This window comes from Neolamprologus multifasciatus, chromosome 12 (genome assembly GCF_963576455.1).
Source record: "Neolamprologus multifasciatus chromosome 12, fNeoMul1.2, whole genome shotgun sequence".
NCBI classification, from domain to species: Eukaryota; Metazoa; Chordata; class Actinopteri; order Cichliformes; family Cichlidae; genus Neolamprologus; species Neolamprologus multifasciatus.
The window spans coordinates 8,767,941-8,795,648 of NC_140450.1; the positions used below are offsets into that span (position 1 = coordinate 8,767,941).

Below are 27,708 nucleotides of genomic sequence, written 5' to 3' on the forward strand. Positions count from 1 at the left end.
CTCTGCTCAGCGCAGGACACAAGGCTCGCGTGCGGAGTGAAGCGAAAAAAGCACGTGTACAAAAGTTAAAGGTACAGTATATAATAGAGATGGACCAATCCGATATTACATATCCATTGGATACTGACCTAAATTACTGGGGATATCGGATATCGAGGGCAGGTAGGGCATTAACAGGGAAAAGGGGGTACAAAGAAAAACTTCGTATTCTCATTCAAAATGTCTAGCTTTTAATAAATAATTATCTGAATCACACACCCAAAGTTTTAATCTGATGTAAAATGTATAGAAGTCCATTACTCTATATAGCAACTATTAAGTCTAATATATACCCTGGTAAGCTATAGTACTTTTTCCTTTGGGGAGGTATCTGTGCAGTCTGCAATTCTGTTGAAGAAAGATGTTGAATCTATTTAATTATTGTAAAAAAATAATTGATTTCTATGCATTTTATTTTTTTACGCGTGCATTAAATTAAAGTTGATTAAACATCACGAGGCGGAGGGTAGTTCCCTATTTTATTTTATTTTTTTGCTGGGAGTCGGCAACCCTATTAGTTAGGTTGTTTAATATTTCTGGTAAGTACTCTTTAAAATACCACAATAGGGAGGATGGTGTAGGTTTAAGTTTATTAGATTGATCAGTATTGCTGAACTATGAAATATTTTGGCTGCAGTGTATTTTGTGCATACAGGTATAACAGAATAGCTTTAGTGTTTTGTTATTTAAAACTTGAGTATGAACTTATACAAAATGCAGCGAGATATTAAAAAAACAGTTTTATTGATTAAAAAATACACTATATCGGATTCATATCATATCGGCAGATATCCAAATTTATGATATCGGTATCAGACATAAAAAAGTGGTATGTGCCATCTCTGGTATATAATGAGGTGAGCTGAAGTGCCATACAGCAGTGCTACACACAACAATCCTGTTGTGTTGTGGATGTTGTTAGATTTGTATTGTTTATTGTCATTTATGCTTTGAAATATCTACTTATATATGCTTAGAGTTGTATAATCAATGTCATGTTGGTAGAGGGTTGATCCTTATTAGTCTGCAAAGACTTTGTGTGCATTCCAGCGTGTTCTGGCATTCACACATACATCCTGGGAGCATGGGAGAGGTCGTAACTTGTTTTATTGTTTTATGGTAGGATAAACGTAGGCAGACAGACAAATACCCAAAAGACCTGGGTCATCCACATCATTATCACTACCCTTTAACCTATTGTGATAGCACAGTTAATAATTATCTTTCCTGATATACTTTCACCAAAGAATCAGACCACAGGTAGTTTTCCTGCTGACATTCAGACACCATGGATCTGCGTCTCTCTCTCTGCATCCTGCTGGTACTTTGTGCGACATGGAGTGCAAATGGAGGAAATATTTTGGTGTGGTACACTGATGGCAGCCACTGGATAAACATGAAGCCTGTTCTGGAGACGCTGGTTGACAGGGGACACCAGGTAACTGTACTGGTCCCGAGCTCATCAATGTACATGAACACCAATGAACCCGCCCGCTTTCACTATGAGCCCTTCAATGCCTCTTTCTCATTGGAGACTATAAAAGAGGTTTTTGAAGAGTTCCTCCAATTCACCTTATACGAGTTGGATTATATGAGCTACTGGGAGATCTTCACCAGACTTGTTAAATATGTGAACACACAGATTCAGATTTCTTTTCAGTATTTGGACGGTGTGGTGAAATCAGAAGTCGTCATGAAGAAGTTGAAAGAGGGAAATTACGACCTTCTCTTGGCGAACCCCATCAAAGCTGGCAGTGACTTGGTAGCAGATGTTTTGGGGATCCCACTCGTCTTCTCCTTGCGCTTCTCCTTAGCTAATAACTGGGAGAGGCATTGTGGTCAGATGCCTGCTCCACCATCCTTTGTTCCCGGTGACATGAGCAAACTCACAGATAAGATGGACTTCTCAGAGAGAGTGTGGAACTTTCTCTTCTACGCTCTCCACGACATCATGATTGATCACACTTTTTGGAACGTATTAGACAGATATTACTCTGATGTCAAAGGTGAGCAAATAGGCTGATTTAAAAAACTATTTGAAATCTGCTAATAATGCAAACACAGTGTTTTAATATCCCATCAGATCTGATTAAGAAAATATAATGCCTTGTATGAACTATTGGTGATACATTGATGTCCATTACTTATGCACTGCAACAGGAACTCCCACCAGTGCCTGTGAGTTGATGAGTAAAGCAGACATCTGGTTAATCCGAACCTACTGGGATTTTGAATTCCCTCGTCCTTTCCCCCCCCAACTTCAAATATGTTGGTGGGATCCACTGCAGACCTGCTAAACCTTTACCAGAGGTAAGGACACTCAACTATTACCATCTAATTAATCATTACATCACAGAATATTCCTGCCAGGAGCAGTGAAGCCATCAAAATGTTGAACAAAAATGAGAAAACAGCTGATTGGCTGGTGGTGGGATAATATTCGACTTGTTACAGGATCTGGAGGAATTTGTGCAGAGTTCTGGAGATGATGGCATTGTGATCTTCACTTTAGGATCCATGATCAACAACGTCACCAAGGAGAAGGCCAACATGATAGCCTCAGGCCTCGCTCAGATCCCACAAAAGGTCAGAGGATAATGTTTGTGCCAGCTGTAATCAATTTGTGCAAAGCATATGTTAAGTTTTCTTTAAGGACGAGTGTCCTCTTTTCTGGAAATCAAAATATGGTCACCCTAGACTACTAGGACTACCAAAACTACAATTTTTTAAAATGACATTACAGACTGTGGACATTTTAGGCTGCATGTTCTTTGTGAGAATCAGCTATCTCAAATTTTACATCACTCAGTTTTTCCTGCGAAAAGTCAGATTTTGTCTGTTGTTTGTCTGATGATTTCTAATGAGAAGTCTTGAGATGTCCCCTACCCTACAAGTGTTGAAAAATTACATTACAATATAAAACTAGCATACAAAAACCCCCCAATCATGTTAGCAAATATCTTACTGTTTATAGGTGCTGTGGAGATATAGAGGAGAAAAGCCAGAAACTTTGGGTGGCAACACTAAAATATATGACTGGATCCCTCAGAATGACCTCCTGGGTAAGTAATGTGGGTACCAATCACAGATGAATAACGGATCAATAGATGATGGGCAGTATAGAAACGTTGATTCCATCAAAACTTATCTTAGTGAAAACAGATTCCACAAAGATGACAAATTTTCACTGCACACTGAACATAATTTTTTCTACAAAACTTTTTAAAAGCCTGGAGCTTATTTTGCCACATTCAACACTAAATGTTTTATTGGAGGTTGTGAGCATTTGTTATATTAAAAACAAGGAGAACTGAATGAAATAGGATTTTCTCACAGATGAAATCATGATTACATGTTGCACGCTGCGCTAACCTACTTTGTTTAGTTCATTTTCTCAAAGCTGTTCCACTTTAACAGATGTCTGGACATGGAAGTTAAATTTCAGCTTAAATCACTTCTTCACATATATTGCCATTCCCAAGTAGTCCAAGTGTGTAATAAGTAACTAAATGTTTAATGGTTTGTTTAATGGTTATTTGGCATGTCTTAGGTCACCCTAAAACTAAAGCTAAGTACTTGTCCAGGTTTAGTGAAACCTTTTTGCTGTCCAAGTGTGAAAATCCTACTCCAGATGTTTCATGGTTATTTGACATGTCTTAGGTCACCCTAAAGCTAGAGCTTTCATCACCCATGGAGGTACAAATGGGATTTATGAAGCCATCTACCACGGCGTTCCCATTGTGGGCATCCCCATGTTTGCTGACCAGCCAGACAACATGGTCCATATGAAAGAAAAAGGAGCTGCAGTTATTCTCAACTTGAACTTCATGACGTCTGAAGGTCTTAGAGACGCAATCAACACAGTCATCAACTACAAATCGTGAGTTCTTTGAACTATATATACTTTTGGTTAGGATTTGAAAGCATAGATTTTATAGCAAAGATGAGTGTGGGCTCAAGAATATGAAAAGTATGAAGGCCAAGCATAACATACCTTAAACCAGAATTATTTGCAATTTCAAGTCACAGTGATCAACCTACACTGAACACAATCTGGTCTTGGTTTCTCATTCGTTTATTTATTTTTTTTAATTGATTTGCAGCATGTTTTGGGGTGCTTTATAGAGCCTTTGCGAGGCTTTTTTTTTTTTTCATAAATGTAAGTTGTTATGCTGTACCTTACTAAAACCACTGAGCCCTTTATTGTCACTGGAATGTGCATGTATTAATTTAGCAATACAAAAAAAGGTATAAATGTTCTGGCAACACTTTATAACACAAACTACAAATATGGAGCAAGTACGCTGTACTTGCACCATATTGTACGTGCATTTTGTGTCAAGTCAGGTTTTTGCAGGAAATAATGAAAGAAGTACACTGTAAGTACCCTGTACTTTCTGGAATGCAAACCATATTATGGAGTCACCAGCAAAACAATGAAACAATTACAATGTAGCACCCACAACTAAGGCACAAGTAGCCTTTAATTACATGTAATGTTTTGTACCAAGTCAGGCTTTTGCAGGAAATAATAAAATAATTACATTGTTAGACTACAAGTACCTGTAATTAAGTGCAATTTTTTTGTGCAACATTTTTTTAGTTACACCATAACACAACCCGTGCCCCAGAAAGCACAGGGTATTTCCAGTGTACTTGTTTTATTGTTTCTTGCAAAAACCTAAATTGTTGCCTGCAAATTGCACATAAGTGCAGGGTACTTATTCGCTGGTCGTGTTAAAAAGTTTTAGCAACCCTTTTGTACTTTGGAATAGTAGAACACACACCAAGAATACCCATTCACACAATCAAATTCGTTTCACTTAAATCTGCAACAAACTAAAATTATTTCCATGTCTCTTATTAGGCTTTGAGACCATGACATTTAACGTTGAATTCGATCCAGTTTGGAGTTTAACCTCTAATGTGCAGCCATCTCCTTAGAAATAAACAGCAGCACCGAGACTGCACAAAGTGATTAAATTATTAACTGGAGTTAAGGGCTCTTTACAATAAATTTCAAGATTAATGATTTTCTGTACCATTAATCTCTCGCCTCATTTAACTGTTTATTCTTGCAGTTTTATGTTCTTTAGAGATTAATTTTAAGAATTTTATCATCATCTGATAGCATATCTGACTGGATTAGGTGGCAATCAAAGGGATCATTTCATACAGAAGCAGAGTCACATGTCCCATAAAACACCTCTTTTTGTGTGAGCGCACACAGAGCCTGAAATTGAGAGCTTTACATAGAAAGATGATAAAAACAGTAATCACAAGTCACTGAATGTACATGCCCTTGGGTTCTCAGGGCCATGCTCAGGTTCACACTTCAAAACAAGATTTCACTAATCAGTGGTTGATGTCACAGCGCCAACTTCTATATTTTATGTACAAACTATTGTTTTTCTGCTTTATAGGAGAATTCAAAAGACAGATTAACAGCATATCATAAAGTGGCCCTTAGAGACAAAGCACGTACAAACTCCAAAACACGTACAAACTCCAAAGCACGTACAAAATCCAAAACACGTACAAAATCCGAAACACATGCAAACTCCAACACACGTACACTGTTAAAAAAAAAAACATCCTAAAACAACGGTAATATTCCGGCAGCTGGGGCGCCAAAATACGACCGTGAAATAACAGAAAATAACTCCCCATAAAAATACGGTTATTTCCAGTAATGAAAATACAGTTGCGCTAATTTGACATGGGATCTCGTCTTTTTCAAGTGCCGCTAAACATTAAATTAGGAACATGTTAATGTGATTAGACAATGAAATAATTTATAAATAGGAAAAAAAAACATCTTAAAAAAACGGTAATATTCCGGCAGCTGGGCGCCAAAATACAACCGTAAAATAACAGAAAATAACTGTCCCATAAACATACGGTCATTTTCAGTAATGAAAATAGAGTTTGTTGCGCTAATTTTACATGGGATTCTGCCTTTTCCAAGTGCTTTTAGACATTAAATTAGGAACATTTTAACGTGATCAAACAATGAAATTACCTATAAACAAGGTCAATGAATGTGGCAATATGAATCATAATACGTAAATGTACAGAAATATACAGTTAACAGTTGGTTTAAATAATAATGGATTGCACGCCCTGGGACAGACTGACAGAGGCGAGGCTGCCATATCATACCATCGGCCCTTCTGGCCATCGCCAGTAGGCGGTAGGTGAAGTGTCTTGACCACGGACACAACGACGGAGAGCCAACCGGCAACCTTCTGATCACAAGGCAAACTGCAAACTCTTGAGCCACGATCGCCCTAACTAGCAATGATAATAATACTTATGTGATGTAACACAAGCTTATAGGGATCATGTTATATGCTTTGTCATACTATTACATTTGAATTCAACAGTTCAATCTTTCAAATAACGGACAGATATTTGTGAAATCATGATACATTTGTGAATGTATTTTAACAATCTAAATACGCATATGTACAGACAGATACATTTAATAATCATGAAAATTATGTTGTATTACATTACAGTGATTTAACGTTAATTTACATTCAAAATGTGAAGTCAAAGTCTATTTATGTAACTTTAATGATATTCTAGAAGAACAGAACATTACTGTAAAATGAACAGTAAAATACCTTCATATTAGGGTTTTTTCCTACGGTCGCAGCCATACCCGTGACCTTGTTGTTAGTACACATTCATTGGCCGATGCTTAGCATCATGTTATTTATATTAATTGCATTTCCTACCTCTACATTTCTTTTTCAAAACATATAATTAGCACAGCGTGGCCGTGCAATGTCTTACATTGTGGCATGCAGAGGAATCTTAACAAAGAAGCTCACAGAAAAAGATTGAGCTTGTTATTCAACCTCAAACTGGAAGGGGGAGCTCTTTATTAAAACATTTCCTGGTGCTTCAATGTGCCTCAAAGTTCAACAACAGCACAGCAGAAGTCACTCATGGTACAGCACTCGCTCTACAAAACAACAACTGTCAGTGACTCTGCACCACAGCGTAAACACAACATTCAAGATAACAGTTAAAAGTAACGTAACCATAAACAATAAAACAAGAACATCTAAACAGCAGCACATGTCCCAACGCATGATGGGAGAGAACTAGCTGTTCCCCCAACACGCCACAATATGTTTTTTTAGTTTTTATTCCTATTAATTATATTTTCACTTGTTACCTCTGAATATATCCTATTGAATTATAGGTGACATAAAATTTTCAGCAAAATTATAATTCAAATACTCCTTTAATGATTGATTATTCTCATTAATTTTCAATCATTTTATATATTTTTCCATAGTATTACATTTGACTTTAACAGATCATTCTCTCACATAACAGACAAAAATTCGTGAAATTATGATACCTTTCTGGATGTATTTTTACAATCTAAATATGCATATGTACAAAAAAATATATTAAAAAAACAAGTAAATTGTGTTTTATTACATTTACAGTGATATTATGTTATTTTACATTTGACGTGTCAGATCACAGTCTACTTATGTACATGTAATGATATTCTAGAAAAACAGTACACAACTGTAAAATACACAGTAAAATAATTTGACATTACTATTTTTTGGAACAGTGTACAAAATCCAAAACACATGCAAAATCCAGAAAACGTACAAAATCCGAAACACATGCAAACTCCAAAACACTTACAAACCCCAAAACACATGCAAAATCCAAAACGCTTACAAAATCCTAAACACATGAACAAACTCCAAAACACTTACAAAATTGGAGCTTTCCCACATACCACCAGAGAGAACCCAAGTACTACTAGTGGTATATGGAACGATACCACAGTTTGAGAAAGACTGATCTAGACTATCTAAAATATACCCCGACATTCCTGACCTGTGTAACAGTGGCAACACATCCACCTCGTATTTAACTCATGTGTTTTTTACCTGCACAACACTTCAGTTATACAGGACTTTTTATTTTGCAGTCCTCTCTCCAGTTATGAGTGTTACACTCAAGCCTTGCCTATTTTTTATTTTTTATTTTTTATTGGATTGGACGTTTGGATCAGGACTGGTTATCAGCTGTTCACTAGTTCCCAAAAATTGTAATTGCCTGAACTGTAATGAGGTATATCTTTGTATCATTTGGTACTTGTTTTATTAGCCCTGATATGTCAAGCTACATGTAAAAATTCTATAAATAAAGAGGAAAAAAAAAATAAAAATGTAACAATTCAGATTATGTTTTTAAATTCATATCCACATTCACAGGTACAAAGAAAATGCTATGCAGCTGTCCAGCATCCACCACGACAGACCCATGAGTGCTCTGGAAGAGGCAGTATTCTGGATTGAATTCACACTGAGAAATAAAGGGGCCAAGCACTTGAGGGTCCATGCCCATGAGCTCACCTGGTACCAGTATCACAGCCTGGATGTCCTGGGCTTCTTCCTCGCTATAGTTTTACTCCTCATATTCATCTTCATAAAGACCTGCAGTTTCTGCTTGAACAGGTGTTGTGTCAGGAAGGGAAAAAAGAAAAGGAAGGCTGAATAACAGACTGAACTGAAACAGGCCAGAGATGTTTTTACCAGTGCATTATTTGTTACCTACATGAGATTTTCTTTCATGTATGTTGAGTTTCCCACCATCTTATTCTTTATGTATCACCACTGATTACTTTAACTAATTGCAAGTGTGTTAATTTGCATAAATGTACCTGAAGTTAATCTGACATTAAAAACCAAATGCTGATTGGCTGTTGAGTTTATTTTTTTAAGAAAAGAAAATTAATTCTATGCCTTTAGCTGAGTAACACAAGTTTCTATTTTAGTAATCTAGGCATACATCCATGCCATCAACAGTCATATAGACATAAAAGGTTCAAATTACAATTTTACATAAATTATGTTATTATGAATTATGAGGAAAAACAAAAAAAAACACTAAATCATGTTATGAAAGAGGTTCATACAAGCTGATACATTTAGATGACAAAATTTCGTAAACATTTCTTTTGTATGAACATGTTGAAAAGTACAGGAATAAGTTTTTACTTAAAGTGCTGTGGTGTCCTAAAACTCAACTTTCCATTTTTTTTGACGATAGTTCAGAATATGAAAAGAGAAAAAAAAGGATTTTTGAAAAAGCACCCACTACATCCTGGTGTCCTGAACACGATGTAATGTAATGTGGCTATATACAGTATCTCACAAAAGTGAGTACACCCCTCACATTTTTGTAATTTTATTATATGTTTTCATGGGACAACATTAAAGATATGACACTTTGACACAATGTAAAGTAGTCAGTGTACAGCTTGTATAACAGTGTAAATTTGCTGTCACCTCAAAATAACTCAACATACAGCCATTGATGTCTAAACCGGAACTAAACTGGAGTCCGCTTCCACTCCTCCATTATGACATCATGGAGCTGGTAGATGTTAGAGACCTTGTGCTCCTCCACCTCCCATTTGAGGATGCCCCACAGATGTTCAATAGGGTTTAAGTTTGTAGACATGGTTGGGCAGTCAAGTACCTTTAACCTCAGTTTATTTAACAAGGCACTGTTTTTGGGGGGGCGGGAATCATTCTCTGCTTCAGTATGTCACAGTACATTGGCATTCATGGTTACCTCAATTAACTGTAGCTCTTCAGTGCCAGCAGCACTCTTGCAGCCCCAAACTGTCACAACTGGACTGAACAGACTCACGCGCAGGCTCTAGGTCGTGAAAGCACAAGAGTCTTTATTATGATAAACCAGGTGATTATTTACAAAAGTGAGGGGAAAGCCGGGCTCCGGGGGTCCACACACGAACGGGAAAGACGCCGAAAGTCACACACACACACTCCATCCACTCCTCACGCTCCTGTTCACACTCCAATCACTCAGGTAACACAGGGGTTGGTCCAGGGAATCTGTACACAGAGACACGAAGGGATTACAAAGGAAGATCGCTGTGAAAACACTCTAGAGTTAACTGAGCTGGGGTTACACTGACGAGGGTCGGCAATGGTCCAGTGACGAGAAACACAGAGCTGCCATCTTATAAAGGAGCTGGAACACTCGTGATGAGCCACAGGTGCGTGATTGTGACCAGGTGCGTGGGCCAAGGGCAGGAGCCCACAGGTGAGCTCCGCCCAGGCAGAGGGAGGAGGGAAAGAGGGGAAGGGAGAGAGCAGGAACAAAAAAGAATATAAACATATGTAGCCATACTGAGCCGACCGGGTAGGCACAGGGACCCTGACACAAACAATGGCATCCCACCACCATGCTTGACTGGAGGCAAGCCACACTGTCTTTGTACTCCTCACCTGGTTTCTGCCACACACCCCTGACACCATCTGAACCAAATAAGTTTGTCTTGGTTTCATCAGATCACGGGTAATCCATGCTCTTAGCCTGCTTTTCTTCAGCAAACTGTTTGCGGGCTTTGTTGTGCATTATCTTTAGAAGAGGCTTCCTTCTGGGACAATGACCATTTGATGCAGTGTGTGGCATATGGTCTGAACACTGACAGGCTGACCCTCCATGCCTTCAACCTCTACAGCAATGCTGGCAGCACTCATACAGCTATTTTCAAAAGGCAACCTCTAGATTTGATGCTGAGCACGTGCACTCAACTTTGGTTAACCTGGTGAGGTTTGTTCTGGGTGAAACCTGTACTCTTAAACTGCCTTATGGTCTTGACCACTGTGCTGCTGCTCAGTTTCAGGGTGTTGGAAATATTCTTATAGTGTTGTTCCATTAAAAAATATAAAACAAAATATTTACCAAAATGTGAGGGGTGTACTCACTTTTGTGAGATACTGTCAGCTGAAGTTGAAATAGGGCCGGTGTTCTAGATTAATTGCCATTGTAAGTTAACTGGTGAAGGTCAAAGAAAGGGGTTTATGTATTTATTTGTCGGGTGGTTTGCCATGTGTTGTGTTTTTTTTTTTTTTTAGTTTTGAGGTTAGAGATTTAGAGATTTTTAGTTTTAAAGCCAAGTTAAGAATATTTATAGTTTAATTTCCAAAACTTGCATATGATCTTCAATTTGTAGCCGATCTACTGACGTATCACATAGCAGCTGGGGCAGTCTCAAATGGAGTTTAGTCCACTACTGCCACCTGTGGCCAAGTGCCATAGCCTATGTAGAAATGTTTAGCTTATTTTAGAGTTTAGAAATGTGTTAACATAGAATGTAGAATTATTGTAGAGACACTGACACTGCCCCCAATGTGATAAAAGCCTGACTGTCATAAACTTAGGAGTAGATTGTAGGAGACCCCTCCCCCAGTTGAACTGTGAAAGGTCTCAACATTTGACCTGGATAACTGTGGTCTGGAAGGGAAATGGGTTTTTTATGACCTCTAGGGAGTCACCTACACCCACAGTGTTTTAACTGTCATGCACACTCACTTACGCGCACACACATACATACAGGTATGCGTACACAGTCACACACGAGCACTCACAAAGACAGACACAGAGTTTGCAGCACATAGGGGGTTTTATGATGGGGACGCCTCTATAAAGCTGGCTGTAACTAACAAAGGGGTGAAGATTTTGCAGAGGGACACACCGGCCTGCATGCTTAAATGAAGATGAATAAAGATGAATAAAAGTTTTGTGAAAATGACTACTGAGTTCCGGTGCCGTCTCTGGATGCCTCGACGAATAAAAGAACCGGGATGAAACTGATTTCGCAACAGTTTTAGTGCCGAAACCCTGGGATTCGCTCGAGGCCCAGAAAGGATGAATTGGCAGAGCTGAGATCATGAAACGAGGCGAACAGAGAACTAGCTCACATGATTAAAAGGTAAGCACGACCTGTTTATTTTCGAACTGTGCATATTGTTTAAAGCCTAAATTATCTGTTCGCTAAGTTGAACGTATCGCAGTGTAAATTCACTCAGTAGAAAAAAAGGCGGCTAGCGTCCGTCTCAGTGCGTTAAAGCAAGAGACTTTTGTAAGAACTCCAAGTTCAATTCAATTTCAATTCAATTCAATTTTATTTATATAGCGCCAAATCACAACAAATGTCGCCTCAAGGCGCTTCATAGATACAGAGAAAAGCCCAACAATCATATGACCCCCTATGAGCAAGCACTTTGGCGACAGTGGAAAGGAAAAACTCCCTTTTAACAGGAAGAAACCTCCGGCAGAACCAGGCTCAGGGAGGGGCGGCCATCTGCTGCGACCGGTTGGGGTGAGAGAAGGAAGACAGGATAAAGACATGCTGTGGAAGAGAGACAGAGATTAATAACAGATACGATTCAATACAGAGAGGTCAGTTAATACATAGTGAGTGAGAAAGGTGACTGGAAAGGAAAAACTCAATGCATCATGGGAATCCCCCGGCAGCCTACATCTATTGCAGCATAACTAAGGGAGGATTCAGGGTCACCTGGTCCAGCCCTAACTATATGCTTTAGCAAAAAGGAAGGTTTTAAGCCTAATCTTAAAGTAGAGATAGTGTCTGTCTCCTGAATCCAAACTGGAAGCTGGTTCCACAGAAGAGGGGCCTGAAAACTGAAGGCTCTCCCTCCCATTCTACTTTTAAATACTCTAGGAACAACAAGTAGGCCTGCAGAGCGAGAGCGAAGTGCTCTAATAGGGTGATATGGTACTACAAGGTCATTAAGATAAGATGGGGCCTGATTATTTAAGACCTTGTATGTGAGGAGCAGGATTTTGAATTCAATTCTGGATTTAACAGGAAGCCAATGAAGGGAAGCCAAAACAGGAGAAATATGCTCTCTCTTTCTAGTCCCTGTCAGTACTCTTGCTGCAGCATTTTGGATTAACTGAAGGCTTTTCAGTGAGTTTTTTGGACATCCTGATAATAATGAATTGCAGTAGTCTAGCCTGGAAGTAATAAATGCATGAACTAGTTTTTCAGCGTCACTCTGAGACAGGATTTTCTAATTTTAGAGATGTTGCGCAAATGGAAGAACGCAGTCTTACATATTTGTTTAATATGTGCGTTGAAGGACATATCCTGGTCAAAAATGACTCCAAGGTTTCCTCACAGTGTTACTGGAGGCCAAGGTAATGCCCATCCAGAGTAAGAATCTGGTTAGATACCATATTTCTAAGCTTTTCAGCGCCGAGTACAATGACCTCAGTTTTATCTGAGTTAAGAAGCAGAAAGTTAGTGGCCATCCAAGTCTTTATGTCTTTAAGACATTCCTGCAGTTTAACTAATTGGTGTGTGTTATCTGGCTTCATGGACAGATAGAGCTGGGTGTCATCTGCATAGCAGTGAAAATGTATGCTATGTCTTCTAATGATGCTACCTAGGGAAGCATGTATAATGTAAACAGAATTGGTCCTAGCACCGAACCCTGTGGAACTCCATAATTAACCTCAGTGTGTGAAGAGGACTCTCCATTACATGCACAAATTGGAGGTCTATTAGATAGATATGATACAAACCACTGCAGTGCAATACCTGTAATACCTACAAGCATGTTCTAATCGCTCTAATAGGATATTATGGTCAACAGTATCGAATGCTGCACTAAGGTCAAGAAGGACAAGCACAGAGATGAGTCCACTGTCAGAGGCCATAAGAAGATCATTTGTAACCTTCAATAAAGCTGTTTCTGTGCTGTGATGAACTCTGAAACCTGACTGAAACTCTTCAAATAAACCATTCCTCTGCAGATGATCTGTTAGCTGTTTGACAACTACTCTTTCAAGGATTTTTGATATGAAAGGAAGGTTGGAGATTGGCCTATAATTAGCTAAGACTGCTGGGTCTAGAGATGGCTTTTTGAGTAAAGGTTTAACTGCAGCCACCTTGAAGGCCTGTGGTACATAGCCGATTATTAGAGATAGGTTGATCATATATAAGATCGAAGAATTAACCAATGGCAGGACGTCTTTGAGCAGTTTTGTAGGAATGGGGTCTAAAAGACACGTTGATGGTTTGGAGGAAGTAATTATTGAAGTTAACTCAGAAAGATCGATTGGAAAAAAAGAGTCTAACTTAACATCAATGGAACTAAGAGTAGCTGTAGATAATATTACATCTGTGGGATGATTATTGGTAATTTTTTCTCTAATGATAAAAATTTTATTTGTGAAGAAGTTCATGAAGTCATCACTAGTTAACGTTAAAGGGATGGTTGGCTCAAAAGAGCTCTGACTTTTGTCAGCCTGGCTACAGTGCTGAAGAGAAACCTGGGGTTGTTCTTATTTTCTTCAATCAGTGATGAGTAGTAAGCTGTTCTGGCTTTGCGGAGGGCTTTCTTATAAAGCAACAAACTATTTCTCCAGGCTAAATGATGATCCTCTAAATTTGTGGCACGCCATTTCCTCTCCAGATTACGAGTCATCTGCTTTAGGGTACGTGTTTGAGAATTATACCACGGGGTCAGGTACTTCTGATTAGAGACCTTAGTTTCCACTGGAGCTACAGTATCCAGAGTCGTACGTAGTGAGGAGGTGAAATTATTAACAAGATAATCGACCTCTGTTGGGGTAGCGTTCAGATAGCTGCTCTGCTCTGTGTTGGTACAGGGCATTGACGATGATAACAGTGGCTGGATTATATTCTTAAACTTAGTTACAGTGCTTTCAGAAAGACATCTACTTTGATAAGTCCACTCTCCACTGCTGCGTAATCAATTATTGTAAATGTAATGTTATCAAGAAATGATCAGACAGGAGAGGGTTTTCAGGAAACACTGTTAATGTTCAGTTTCTATGCCATATGTTAAAACAAGATCTAGAGTGTGATTAAAGTGGTGGGTGGGTTCTTTTACATTTTGAGAGAAACCAATTGAGTCTAACAACAGATTAAATGCCATGTTGAGGCTGTCATTTTTAGCATCTACATGGATGTTAAAATCACCCACAATAATTATTTTATCTGAGCTCAGAACTAAATTAGATATAAAGTCTGAGAAATCAGACAGAAACTCTGTGTAAGGCCCAGGTGGACGATAGATGATAACAAGTAAGACTGGTTTCTGAGTTTCACAGCTGGGGTGGACAATGTTAAGCATCAGGCTTTCAAATGAATTAAAAGTCTGTCTTGGTCTTTCATTAATTAATAGACTGGTGTGAAAAATTGATGTTTAGCGCCCCGTAAGAACATCTCTGCGTTAAAGCAGGAGACGTTTGTTACGGATTAGTAGAATCGGTGTTTCATCCGTCTTATTTATTAGGAAAAAGTGGCGGTGATCCCCCAGATAGCAAGGAGACATTGAACAGATGTTGATTTTCCATCTGAACCATCAGAATCGTCAGGATTGAAATGTCAACACAAAACCAATGTTGAAACAACATTGAAATACTGATGAAACCTGACACTGACATTGAAATAACACTGATTCACTGTTGTTCTGTTATCGTTGATTGTTGATCTATTTATAGTTGACAAGGTGACAACAATCACGTTGAAAAACCATCGATTTATGGTTGAGCGGGAAATTAAAGCTGCTACCACTTGGACTATTCCATAGCACCCCCTCTCACAGTGGTACATCCCTCCAGTAGTGATGGGTCGTTTGCGAATGAAATGGCTCTTAGAGCCGACTCTTTGAAGTGAACGACGCGAGCCGGCTCCCAAGGTTTTGTTTTTTGTTTTTTCTTTCTCTCACCCTCTCTCTCGCCCTTTTTTCCGCTAAACTCCGCATGCGCCGCCTGTACTTTGCGCTGGGCAGAGGGGGGAGGGGCATTAGTTACACTCAGTAGCACAGGAACAGAGCCAGAGAGAAAGAGAGCAAGGGACAACAACGTCACATTAGAAAGGTATAGTAATCATTAGTGATGGGATTTCCGGCTCTTTTTAGAGATCCGGCTCTTTCGGCTCGGCTCACTAAAAGAGCCGGCTCTTTCGGCTCCGAACCGGCTCTTCAGGTTGTTTTGTTGCTTTAATTATTTAATCATTAACAATAATATAAAATTATGCAGAAAAGGAATTACTAATGTAAAAAAAGTGGTTTTATTTATATATGTTTATATATGGCCCCTAGAGACAAAGCACGTACAAACTCTAAAGCATATACAAACTCCAAAACGCACGTACAAACTCCAAAACACATTTCTAGCGTTAACTGAACTTCCAAAACAGAGCTACCCAGATCACTTAAATGACACAATTGAAAGCATGTGTGTATTGTTTGTGTATTTATAGACAAGCACTCATATTTATTCAAATAATTAAAAAAAAAAAATCATTTACCTGTTATTACCACACACCAAATCCGGTTGTTGATACTTCCTGGCTTGTGTAACCACTAAGAAACAAAGCTCAACACTGCGCCCTAGCATCCTGGAGCACTTCTGTTGTCTTTTGTACGTGATTCTGAGTTTGTACGTGCTTCTGAGTTTTTACGTGTTTTGGAGTTTGTACGTGCTTCTGAGTTTTTACGTGTTTTGGAGTTTGTACGTGCTTCTGAGTTTGTAAGTGCGTCCTGAGTTTTATACGCGTTTTGGAGTTTTTACGCGTTTTGGAGTTTGTACGTGCTTTGTCTCTAAGGGCCACCATAAATATACTTTATTTATTCACTCCACATAAAATGTAATAAATAAATCATATAATACAAAAAACAACTATATACATTTTAAACTTTTAACTATTTAAATTTTCAGCTTTTTCCTTTTAAACAAATTTAACGTGAAACAACACAAAACACTGCAAACCACAACACAATTAAATATAAATTAAAATATTAAAACAAAAAGAAGATGCACATTCTCTGTCATATGGGCCTGCATGATTTCTGAATCCTTTATCATCTGCAACTGAAAATAGTGGATGATTACTATACCTTTCTAATGTGACGTTGTTGTCCCTCACTCTCTTTCTCTCTGGCTCTGTTCCTGTGCTGCTGCCAGTATAACTAACGCCCCTCCCCCCTCTGCCCAGCGCAAAGTACAGGCCGCGCGTGCGGAGTTCAGCGGAAAAAAGGGCGAGAGAGAGGGTGAGAGAAAGAAAAAAAAAAACCTCACGGCTCCCAATAAGGAGCCGGCTCACGTCGTTCACTTCAAAGAGTCGGCTCTAAGAGCCATTTCGTTCGCGAACGACCCAACACTAGTAATCATCCGTTATTTTCAGTTGCAGATGATAAAGGATTCAGAAATCATGCAGGTCCATATGACAGAGAATGTGCATCTTCTTTTTGTTTTAATATTTTAATTTATATTTAATTGTGTTGTGGTTTGCGGTGTTTTGTGTTGTTTCACGTTAAATTTGTTTAAAAGGAAAAAGCTGAAAATTTAAATAGTTAAAAGTTTAAAATGTAAATAGTTGTTTTTTGTATTATATGATTTATTTATTACATTTTATGTGGAGTGAATAAATAAAGTATATTTATGGTGGACCTTAGAGACAAAGCACGTACAAACTCCAAAACACGTACAAACTCCTAAGCATGTACAAACTCCAAAACGCGTAAAAACTCAGAAGCACCTACAAACTCCAAAACACGTAAAAACTCAGAAGCACATACAAACTCCAAAACACGTAAAAATTCAGAAGCACGTACAAACTCCAAAACACGTAAAAACTCAGAAGCACGTACAAACTCCAAAACACTACAAAAGACAACAGAAGTGCTCCAGGTTTCTAGGGCGCAGTGTTGAGCTTTTGTTACCTAGTGGCTACACAAGCCAGGAAGTATCAACAACCGGATTTGGTGTGTGGTAGTAACAGGTAAATGAATTTTTTTTTTTAATTATTTGAATAAATATGAGTGCTTGTCTATAAATACACAAACAATACACACATGCTTTCAATTGTGTCATTTAAGTGATCTGGGTAGCTCTGTTTTGGAAGTTCAGTTAACGCTAGAAATGTGTTTTGGAGTTTGTACGTGCGTTTTGGAGTTTGTATATGCTTTAGAGTTTGTACGTGCTTTGTCTCTAGGGGCCATATATAAACATATATAAATAAAACCACTTATTTTACATTAGTAATTCCTTTTCTGCATAATTTTATATTATTGTTAATGATTAAATAATTAAAGCAACAAAACAACCTGAAGAGCCGGTTCGGAGCCGAAAGAGCCGGCTCTTTTTAGTGAGCCGAGCCGAAAGAGACGGATTTCTAAAAAGAGCCGGAAATCCCATCACTAATAAAAAGTACTGGTAACTTATTTAAATCGAGTTCTGATAACAAATTGATAAAAACTGAGTTCAGCCTATTTAATATTTTTAATTAAACACAATATTACATTTTACAGTGTACACCTCAACCTAACTAGGACAATTAGGCTCACGATCCTCAGATCGCGCCACATTTGCCTCACGATGCAAAAATGCTGATAAACTCAATTTATTTGAGTTGTCTTAACTTAGAAAAACTAAGTAAGCTGGAAGTTTTGCTTCTCAGTGCGGAAGGATGAAAGATGTGTTTTGAAAATGCCACGTGACTACCGTCCTCCTCCCTCTTGGATCAGTCGCATGTTCATGGTGCCAGCATTTGTTATGGAATATGTTGAGCAAACCTGGAAAAGCGTCAGCTCAAGATGTTATTGTTTTCATTGCTGTGAATCTTTACCTGATACACCTACTTGGTGAGTAAATGTTTACTCTTATTCAAACTGATTTTGTGGCTTCTCTTAGTTTAGCACCAGGTTTATCATCTTGCTAGCTAGTTAGTGTTAGCCTAGCATTGCTGCTGCCGCTGGGCTCATGTTACTTAAAAATTAACACCACAACCTTAAAAACCTTACATAAAACTATGTCTGTGAAATTTTCTGTTGATTGTTTGAAATAAAAAAGTGAGATAAGAGCCCAGACAAAATTCTTCGGGAGGTGCAGCCGTTAGGGGTGGGGTGTGGGGGGTATTTTCAATCCATAGCCATAACTAACTAACTATGTATGTGTGTGTGTGTGTGTGTGTGTATGTGTGTGTGTATATATATATATATATATATATATATATATCATGTTTAACCTGAGTAGCAAAAGAGTGCAGGGGGGTTGAAAAGAATACGCCAAGAGTTAGCTGTGCTCCCGGACTCTATTGAGCCTTGACCTCCCGGTCAGCTATCGCGCTGGTGGATAGCAGAGCTCTCCCAAAACGTGGAAGCACTTTTGCAAATATGTGATATTTTGATAAATTAAGTAGATATTTGAGCATTACACAGCTACATTCTCGCCTTAAAAATATCTTAAAAGGTTATTTTGCGACCCAGAAAGGGTAGTCTGGGGAAAAGGAGGATCGCATTTGTCGGCCGGTTGTCGGAGCACGGCAATGGCGGAGGAGCGCGGCTAAAAAACGTATTACTTTTTCTGGGTCACAAAATAAACTTTTAAGATATTTTTAGGCGACAATGTAGCTGTGTAAAGTTCAAATATCTGCTCAATTTATCAAGGCATCACATATTTGCAAAAATGCTCCAACGTTTTCAGAGACGTCCATTTTTTTCATGCTTTGTGACAGCTTTTGAACATCTATGGCAAGCCTATTCAAATGGCGGCCCGCGGGCCAAATGCGGCCCAGAAGCAACCTGCGAGTGGCCCTGCCTGTGGTCCTGGCAGAAACACAGAGAAAACGCAAAAATTTATTCATTAATTAATTAAAAATTTTTTTAAAAAAAAATAAAAATTCCTACAGCGTAGTGTAGACTGTGAATGCAACACTCCTAGTAGCCTAGCAATATTTAACCCACAATGCACCGTGATGTAAACATATTAAACAATCATCGTAATATATGATGCGACAACAGCATGTCTTTCTCACTCCAAAAGCGCAAAATTGACAATGAAAACTGTCGGTTTAACCCTGCCTGGACTGACAAATACTTATTCATTTTACCGAGTTTAATAATCTTACAACCGGAGTTGTACTACCATGATGAGGGTCCCGTACAGCCCAAGAGAAAGCTGCAGCAGCTTCCCTTTGTGTTTACTTCTTGGCGAAGAAGAAAAGGCCTTTCACAGATTCTGAAACAGTGAAATACTGCATACGTGGTGGATGCGGTGAAAAGTGATGAAAAAATTAAAGTAAGTGTGACATCTGCTATTAAAAATGTACCCCTGTAGGACAGTTCAAATATTCGTAGAGTAGAGGTTCTGGCGTCAGACGAGTTTGAAATGCTGTTAGATGACCTGAAGAAAACTGATGTAATGTCTATAGCAGGAGATCACAAACAGAACTGATAATGCACAGTTGTGCGTATATGTCCGTTTTTTGGATGGGAAATTGCTCGGCTTACTACTGTTAGAGGGAAACACAGCTGGCGAAATAATGTTTGAGAAGATTTCAGCTCTTTTTGAGGAAAATGGTCTGGATATGAGGCGTGTCTGTATACTTGTGACGGATGGGGCTCCATCCATGGCAGGAAAAGTGAGTGGTCAGCGAAATATTTATTTTAATTTGAAAGGGAATTATCAAAATGTTTTTTTGTTATTATTATTATTGTTATTTCAAATGTGCAAAAAATAGTTTAGTTATAGCTCCCTTTTTTTTAAATGGACCTTTTGGTGTGCATTTGTGAGAGGTCACCAGATTTACTGGGGAAAAGGAATAAAAAAATTACTTGTTTTTCAATACAGTTGTGTGGATTTGAAATTGATCATGATCTGCTGCTTACTGGCTTCAAAAAAAATATCTGGCCCAGATAAATTCCTCGGTTTGAAAATCTGGCCCAACTAACTTCGTAGTTGAATAGCCATGATCTATGGCATCTATTAATGTCAAATCTAGCCTTTATTTAACAACATAAGCAAATTCTATGTTACAATAATTGCACAGCCATTAAGGATCAAATCAGTTTCTAAAAAATGTTTTGTTTTTTCTCCCTCTGCTTGCTTCTTACTGTCTTTGAGGCTTGGGACCAATTCAATTCAATTCAATTTTATTTATATAGCGCCAAATCACAACAAATGTCGCCTCAAGGCACTTCATAGATACAGAGAAAAGCCCAACAATCATATGACCCCCTATGAGCAAGCACTTTGGCGACAGTGGGAAGGAAAAACTCCCTTTTAACAGGAAGAAACCTCCGGCAGAACCAGGCTCAGGGAGGGGCGGCCATCTGCTGCGACCGGTTGGGGTGAGAGAAGGAAGACAGGATAAAAGACATGCTGTGGAAGAGAGACAGAGATTAATAACAGGTATGATTCAATACAGAGAGGTCTATTAACACATAGTGAGTGAGAAAGGTGACTGGAAAGGAAAAACTCAATGCATCATGGGTATCCCCCGGCAGCCTACATCTATTGCAGCATAACTAAGGGAGGATTCAGGGTCACCTGGTCCAGCCCTAACTATATGCTTTAGCAAAAAGGAAAGTTTTAAGCCTAATCTTAAAAGTAGAGATAGTGTCTGTCTCCCGAATCCAAACTGGAAGCTGGTTCCACAGAAGAGGGGCCTGAAAACTGAAGGCTCTCCCTCCCATTCTACTTTTAAATACTCTAGGAACAACAAGTAGGCCTGCAGAGCGGGAGCGAAGTGCTCTAATAGGGTAATATGGTACTACAAGGTCATTAAGATAAGATGGGGCCTGATTATTTAAGACCTTGTATGTGAGGAGCAGGATTTTGAATTCAATTCTGGATTTAACAGGAAGCCAATGAAGGGAAGCCAATACAGGAGAAATATGCTCTCTCTTTCTAGTCCCTGTCAGTACTCTTGCTGCAGCATTTTGGATTAACTGAAGGCTTTTCAGTGAGTTTTTTGGACATCCTGATAATAATGAATTGCAGTAGTCCAGCCTGGAAGTAATAAATGCATGAACTAGTTTTTCAGCGTCACTCTGAGACAGGATATTTCTAATTTTAGAGATGTTGCGCAAATGGAAGAACGCAGTCTTACATATTTGTTTAATATGTGCGTTGAAGGACATATCCTGGTCAAAAATGACTCCAAGGTTCCTCACAGTGTTACTGGAGGCCAAGGTAATGCCATCCAGAGTAAGAATCTGGTTAGATACCATATTTCTAAGCTTTTCAGCGCCGAGTACAATGACCTCAGTTTTATCTGAGTTAAGAAGCAGAAAGTTAGTGGCCATCCAAGTCTTTATGTCTTTAAGACATTCCTGCAGTTTAACTAATTGGTGTGTGTTATCTGGCTTCATGGACAGATAGAGCTGGGTGTCATCTGCATAGCAGTGAAAATGTATGCTATGTCTTCTAATGATGCTGCCTAGGGGAAGCATGTATAATGTAAACAGAATTGGTCCTAGCACTGAACCCTGTGGAACTCCATAATTAACCTCAGTGTGTGAAGAGGACTCTCCATTTACATGCACAAATTGGAGTCTATTAGATAGATATGATACAAACCACTGCAGTGCAATACCTGTAATACCTACAGCATGTTCTAATCGCTCTAATAGGATATTATGGTCAACAGTATCGAATGCTGCACTAAGGTCAAGAAGGACAAGCACAGAGATGAGTCCACTGTCAGAGGCCATAAGAAGATCATTTGTAACCTTCACTAAAGCTGTTTCTGTGCTGTGATGAGCTCTGAAACCTGACTGAAACTCTTCAAATAAACCATTCCTCTGCAGATGATCTGTTAGCTGTTTGACAACTACTCTTTCAAGGATTTTTGATATGAAAGGAAGGTTGGAGATTGGCCTATAATTAGCTAAGACTGCTGGGTCTAGAGATGGCTTTTTGAGTAAAGGTTTAACTGCAGCCACCTTGAAGGCCTGTGGTACATAGCCGATTATTAGAGATAGGTTGATCATATATAAGATCGAAGAATTAATCAATGGCAGGACTTCTTTGAGCAGTTTTGTAGGAATGGGGTCTAAAAGACACGTTGATGGTTTGGAGGAAGTAATTATTGAAGTTAACTCAGAAAGATCGATTGGAGAAAAAGAGTCTAACTTAACATCAATGGTACTAAGAGTAGCTGTAGATAATATTACATCTGTGGGATGATTATTGGTAATTTTTTCTCTAATGATAAAAACTTTATTTGTGAAGAAGTTCATGAAGTCATCATTAGTTAACGTTAAAGGGATGGTTGGCTCAAAAGAGCTCTGACTTTTTGTCAGCCTGGCTACAGTGCTGAAGAGAAACCTGGGGTTGTTCTTATTTTCTTCAGTCAGTGATGAGTAGTAAGCTGTTCTGGCTTTGCGGAGGGCTTTCTTATAAAGCAACAAACTATTTCTCCAGGCTAAATGATGATCCTCTAAATTTGTGACACGCCATTTCCTCTCCAGATTACGAGTCATCTGCTTTAGGGTACGTGTTTGAGAATTATACCACGGGGTCAGGTACTTCTGATTAGAGACCTTAGTTTTCACTGGAGCTACAGTATCCAGAGTCGTACGTAGTGAGGAGGTGAAATTATTAACAAGATAATCGACCTCTGTTGGGGTAGCGTTCAGATAGCTGCTCTGCTCTGTGTTGGTACAGGGCATTGACGATGATAACAGTGGCTGGATTATATTCTTAAACTTAGTTACAGCGCTTTCAGAAAGACATCTACTTTGATAAAGTCCACTCTCCACTGCTGCGTAATCAATTATTGTAAATGTAAATGTTATCAAGAAATGATCAGACAGGAGAGGGTTTTCAGGAAACACTGTTAAATGTTCAGTTTCTATGCCATATGTTAAAACAAGATCTAGAGTGTGATTAAAGTGGTGGGTGGGTTCTTTTACATTTTGAGAGAAACCAATTGAGTCTAACAACAGATTAAATGCCATGTTGAGGCTGTCATTTTTAGCATCAACATGGATGTTAAAATCACCCACAATAATTATTTTATCTGAGCTCAGAACTAAATCAGATATAAAGTCTGAGAAATCAGACAGAAACTCTGTGTAAGGCCCAGGTGGACGATAGATGATAACAAGTAAGACTGGTTTCTGAGTTTCACAGCTGGGGTGGACAATGTTAAGCATCAGGCTTTCAAATGAATTAAAAGTCTGTCTTGGTCTTTCATTAATTAATAGACTGGTGTGAAAAATTGCTGCCACACCGCCCCCTCGACCTGTGCTTCGAGATTTCTGGTAGTTAGAATGACTCGGGGGTGTTGATTCATTTAAACTAACATAATCATCCTGCTGCAACCAGGTTTCTGTAAGGCAGAGTAAATCAATTTGTTGATCAATTATTAAGTCATGTACTAACAGAGACTTGGAGGAGAGAGACCTAATATTTAATAATCCACATTTCACTGTTTTACTCTTTGGTTCAGATGTGGATACTGTATTATTCTTTCTTTGTAAATGTTTAAGTTGTTTGTTGCTGGTTTTTAGTTTGTTTTTTGTCTTTTTGGAAGCAGACACAGTCTCTATGGAGATGGGTTTTTGGGGGGGTAGCAGGAGGAGAGAAGCTGCAGAGAGGCGTGTAAGACTGCAACTCTGCTTCCTGGTCCCAACTCTGGATAGTCATATTTTGAGGGGTTTAATAAATTTGTCGATATTTCTAGAAATGAGAGCTGCTCCATCCAAAGTGGGATGGATGCCATCTCTCCTAACAAGACCAGGTTTCCTCCAGAAGGTTTGCCAATTATCTATGAAGCCCACATCGTTTCTGGGACACCACTCAGACAGACAGCAATTTAAGGAGAACATGCGGCTAAACATGTCACTCCTGGTCTGATTGGGGAGGGGACCAGAGAAAACTACAGAGTCCGACATTGTTTTGGCAAAGTTGCACACCGATTCAATATTGATTTTAGTGACCTCCGATTGGCGTAACCGGGTGTCATTACTGCCGACGTGAATTATGATTTTACTGAATTTACGTTTACCCTTAGCCAGCAGTTTTAAATTTCCTTCAATGTCGCCTGCTCTGGCCCCTGGAAGACAATTGACTATGGTTGCCGGTGTCTCTAGCTTCACATGTCTGAGAACAGAATCACCAATTACCAGAGTTTGACCCCCAGCGGGTGTGTCACCGAGTGGGGAAAAACGGTTAGACAAATGAACGGGTTGGTGGTGTACCTGGGGCTTCTGTTTAGGACTACGCTTCCTCCTCACCGTTACCCAGCCGTCTTTCCCCAGCTGCTTGGGATCTGCCGGGGAACAGCTAGCGGGGCCTACGCTATCTTCGGCTGCACCAGCTACAGGGGCCTGGCTAGCTAAGGGTGAGAGAAGGGTGCAAAGCCGAGTCTCCAGTTCAGTAATCCTGGCCTCCAGAGCTGCAAATATGCTACATTTGTTACAGATATCATTACTGCTAAAGGAGGCCGAGGAGTAACTAAACATCTGACACAATGAGCAAGAAAGTGCAGAAGGGACAGGTGAAGTAGCCATGGTGCTAACGGGTTGGCTACGAGCTAAGCTAGCGAAACAGTACAGAGACAGTGAGTGAATACTATAAATTAGGTAGTGAGTACACAGAAAGTGTGCTTCGGATGAAGCACGTGAAGATTATACTGTGAAAAAAGAATGTATTTAAAAGTTGTTAATTAAACTGCTAAGAAAATAAGCTACTCAGAAACACCACTGTGTTTGAGCAGGAACAGGAAGCGATACTATACCACAGAGCGAGCGAACACCAAGTGACCCAGCACTCCTGTTGTTGGACAGAAAGACATCAACTCAGTGGTAAGTATTTTGGTTTTCCAATATATTAGCAACTGTCAGTGACATTTATATTAATCAGGCTGAACTTTAATCATACTTTAGATCAGCCTGTTTTACTTATTGTTTTATATGTGCTTTGGTTTGGGGAAGTTGTTTCTGTACTGATCTTTTCCTGTCTTCTGTTATTAGACTTGAGATATGACTGCACTATGCTGTTGCTGGTGATTCCAGTTAATTCTACAAGACACGCTGTGTCTTGTAGAATTAACTGTTTGTAAACAAACAACAACAGTTTGGTCTGCATTTCTTGAAAGATCACATCCCCCAAACTTAGTTTAGAGGGTCTACACTGTAAATAGTGAAGTCTGCAAGTTTTCTAACAGCAAAATTTGTTTTGTGCCCAAATCATTTTGCACATCATCAGAATGAAAGTTATTGGCCATGTTTGCATAGCCCTTTTTAAAATGATGCTTTCATGACAGTGTTGGGTGGTGGTCACGGCTATCCAGACTGACAAGTGGGGCACTGAATGTCACCTCTCCGGTGGGGAGGGGTCTGAGATTGTCTAAATTGGAGTCTGTTTTATACCAAATGCAGAAAAAAATGTTTTAAGAAAGCAATTAAGTTCATGTTCCAAAAAATATGATTGTTTGCTTGCAGGACAACAGGAGAGATGAGTCCTCCGTCACAGATGGTGTGGTCAGTGAAGATGGTCGCCTGCAGGTTCAAGCTCATTGCATCTCCAACCCACATCCACTGCCACTGTACTTAAGGGAAGTTAAAGACTTTATTCTGCACCTACATTTGGATCACCTCGATCCATGACAGTCATTCAGGCAGTAATGCCTGGACTGGAAACAAGCCATCCTTAAAATAATACAACATTCCAGCTCCTGTGTTGGAATGCAAAACAAATGTGTTGTTTAAATCAGAGACTGCACTTGTGACAGAACAACAAATATTTTATTTTGATTATATAAGTAATGTAAGTACAAAACAAACTTGTGGTAGGCTTAAACTTATTTTCAGAATAATTACATCTGAGACTTTGTTTCATTGTGAGATTATAACAGTGATGGCAATATAATTGTTTGTTGTTCAGCAGAACAGTGTCCAGTATGTTGGCTGTTATACTTTGTTGTGTTTGAAAATAAAAGTTGAGCTGATTTTAACATCATTACAAAAAGTGTTGTTAATTATTTTTAATCATATTCAGGTTACCACAAATTGTTTTTTCATTTAGTTGAACTTGAAATGTTTGTCAGTAAGTAAACAATTAGTATCGTACAGTCAGAAATATCAAGTTATTCTTAATACTGCAGACTTGCATTGTACAAGTTGTCCTAACAGTCATCTTAAGTAAGCTTTACTTAGTTTTTTTGAGGCAACGAGTTTCCTTAATTTTTTTGGGTTCTGGGAACTAATAAGGCTGTACAGTGTACTCAAAATGAGTAAGTTGCCCTAACTTGGTCATCTTACGTATACTTGATCCAATTTTCTTGAGTTCTGGGAACAAATGAGCTTGTACAGAGTACTCAAAATAAATAAGTTATCCTAATTTAGTCATTTTTAGCTAAGCTTTACTCAATTTTTTTTTGAGGCAACGAGTTTCCTCAATTTTTTTTGAGTTCTGGGAACTAATTCGATTTTACAGTGTATAAGAGCGGACGGCACCCACTCTTTGTTCTGATTAGGGCGTTGTCCTGAATCAGCAGAAGTGTCTCGCAGAACGTTTGTATGGGACTGCAAGAAGTATAAAGTGTTTGTGAGCCAGCCTCGAGGGGCGGGTTCACAGGTGGAATGAACGAAGAGTAAAATGTGCGTGTGTGTGAATTCCTTGATGACAAATAGGGAGACAAAGTATATTAGTTGATTTTCTGTGAAATAATAATAGTCAAGAAATTATAGTGATCAAATAGGAGAAAATGAACTAAAGTAAATAAAGCAAATTAAAAGTGGATTAGCGTTAAAGTAATGATAAATAAATTGATAAAACTAATAGTGACATTTAAAGGTGATCAAGTATTCAAGGATGAATGGAGAATTTGATTGTGGACTGCATGAGAGCTGTTGGGGTGAAAGGAAAATGAGGTTGGAGGAGTGAGTTAACAGGTTAATGTGTGGGTGTAAAAAAAAAAAAAATGGAAGTGTGAGTGGGAAATTGTCTCCAACTGGGGGAAGCAGTGATGCTACGGGTCACCTTCTTCCCCTGCTGGACACAAAAGAAAACATA

General features: G+C 38.9%; 3 protein-coding genes and 1 long non-coding RNA gene across 5 annotated transcripts in view; 3 read left to right on the top strand and 1 right to left on the bottom strand.

Annotated features, from left to right (window-relative positions):
• The first annotated feature begins 1,019 nt into the window (after positions 1–1,019).
• Positions 1,020–9,123, top strand: LOC146506388 (UDP-glucuronosyltransferase 2A2-like). The gene is given in 7 exon segments (XM_085178861.1): positions 1,020–2,045; positions 2,200–2,288; positions 2,290–2,349; positions 2,494–2,625; positions 3,014–3,101; positions 3,700–3,919; positions 8,298–9,123. Coding segments are annotated over 7 exon segments (1,593 nt in total). The 5' UTR covers positions 1,020–1,327; the 3' UTR covers positions 8,584–9,123.
• Positions 9,124–9,996: 873 nt separating this feature from the next.
• Positions 9,997–25,950, bottom strand: LOC146506389 (uncharacterized). The gene is made up of 2 exons (XR_014877069.1): positions 25,763–25,950; positions 9,997–12,379 (listed from the first exon to the last, which is right to left on the bottom strand). It is a non-coding gene; the product is annotated as an uncharacterized LOC146506389 (long non-coding RNA).
• Positions 10,119–27,708, top strand: part of LOC146506390 (UDP-glucuronosyltransferase 2A2-like) — a 37,883-nt gene continuing 20,293 nt past the window's right edge. Inside the window, exon 1 of one of the 2 annotated variants that reach the window (XM_085178856.1) lies at positions 10,119–10,158. The gene's annotated coding sequence lies outside the window, so the exon portion shown is untranslated. Of the gene's footprint in view, positions 10,159–10,285; positions 10,414–27,708 lie in introns of those variants that run through there. The other variant, XM_085178855.1, reaches the window with a different exon arrangement.
• Positions 10,300–27,708, top strand: part of LOC146506391 (UDP-glucuronosyltransferase 2A2-like) — a 58,230-nt gene continuing 40,821 nt past the window's right edge. The window contains exon 1 of the mRNA XM_085178862.1: positions 10,300–10,413. The gene's annotated coding sequence lies outside the window, so the exon portion shown is untranslated. The remainder of the gene's footprint in view (positions 10,414–27,708) is intronic.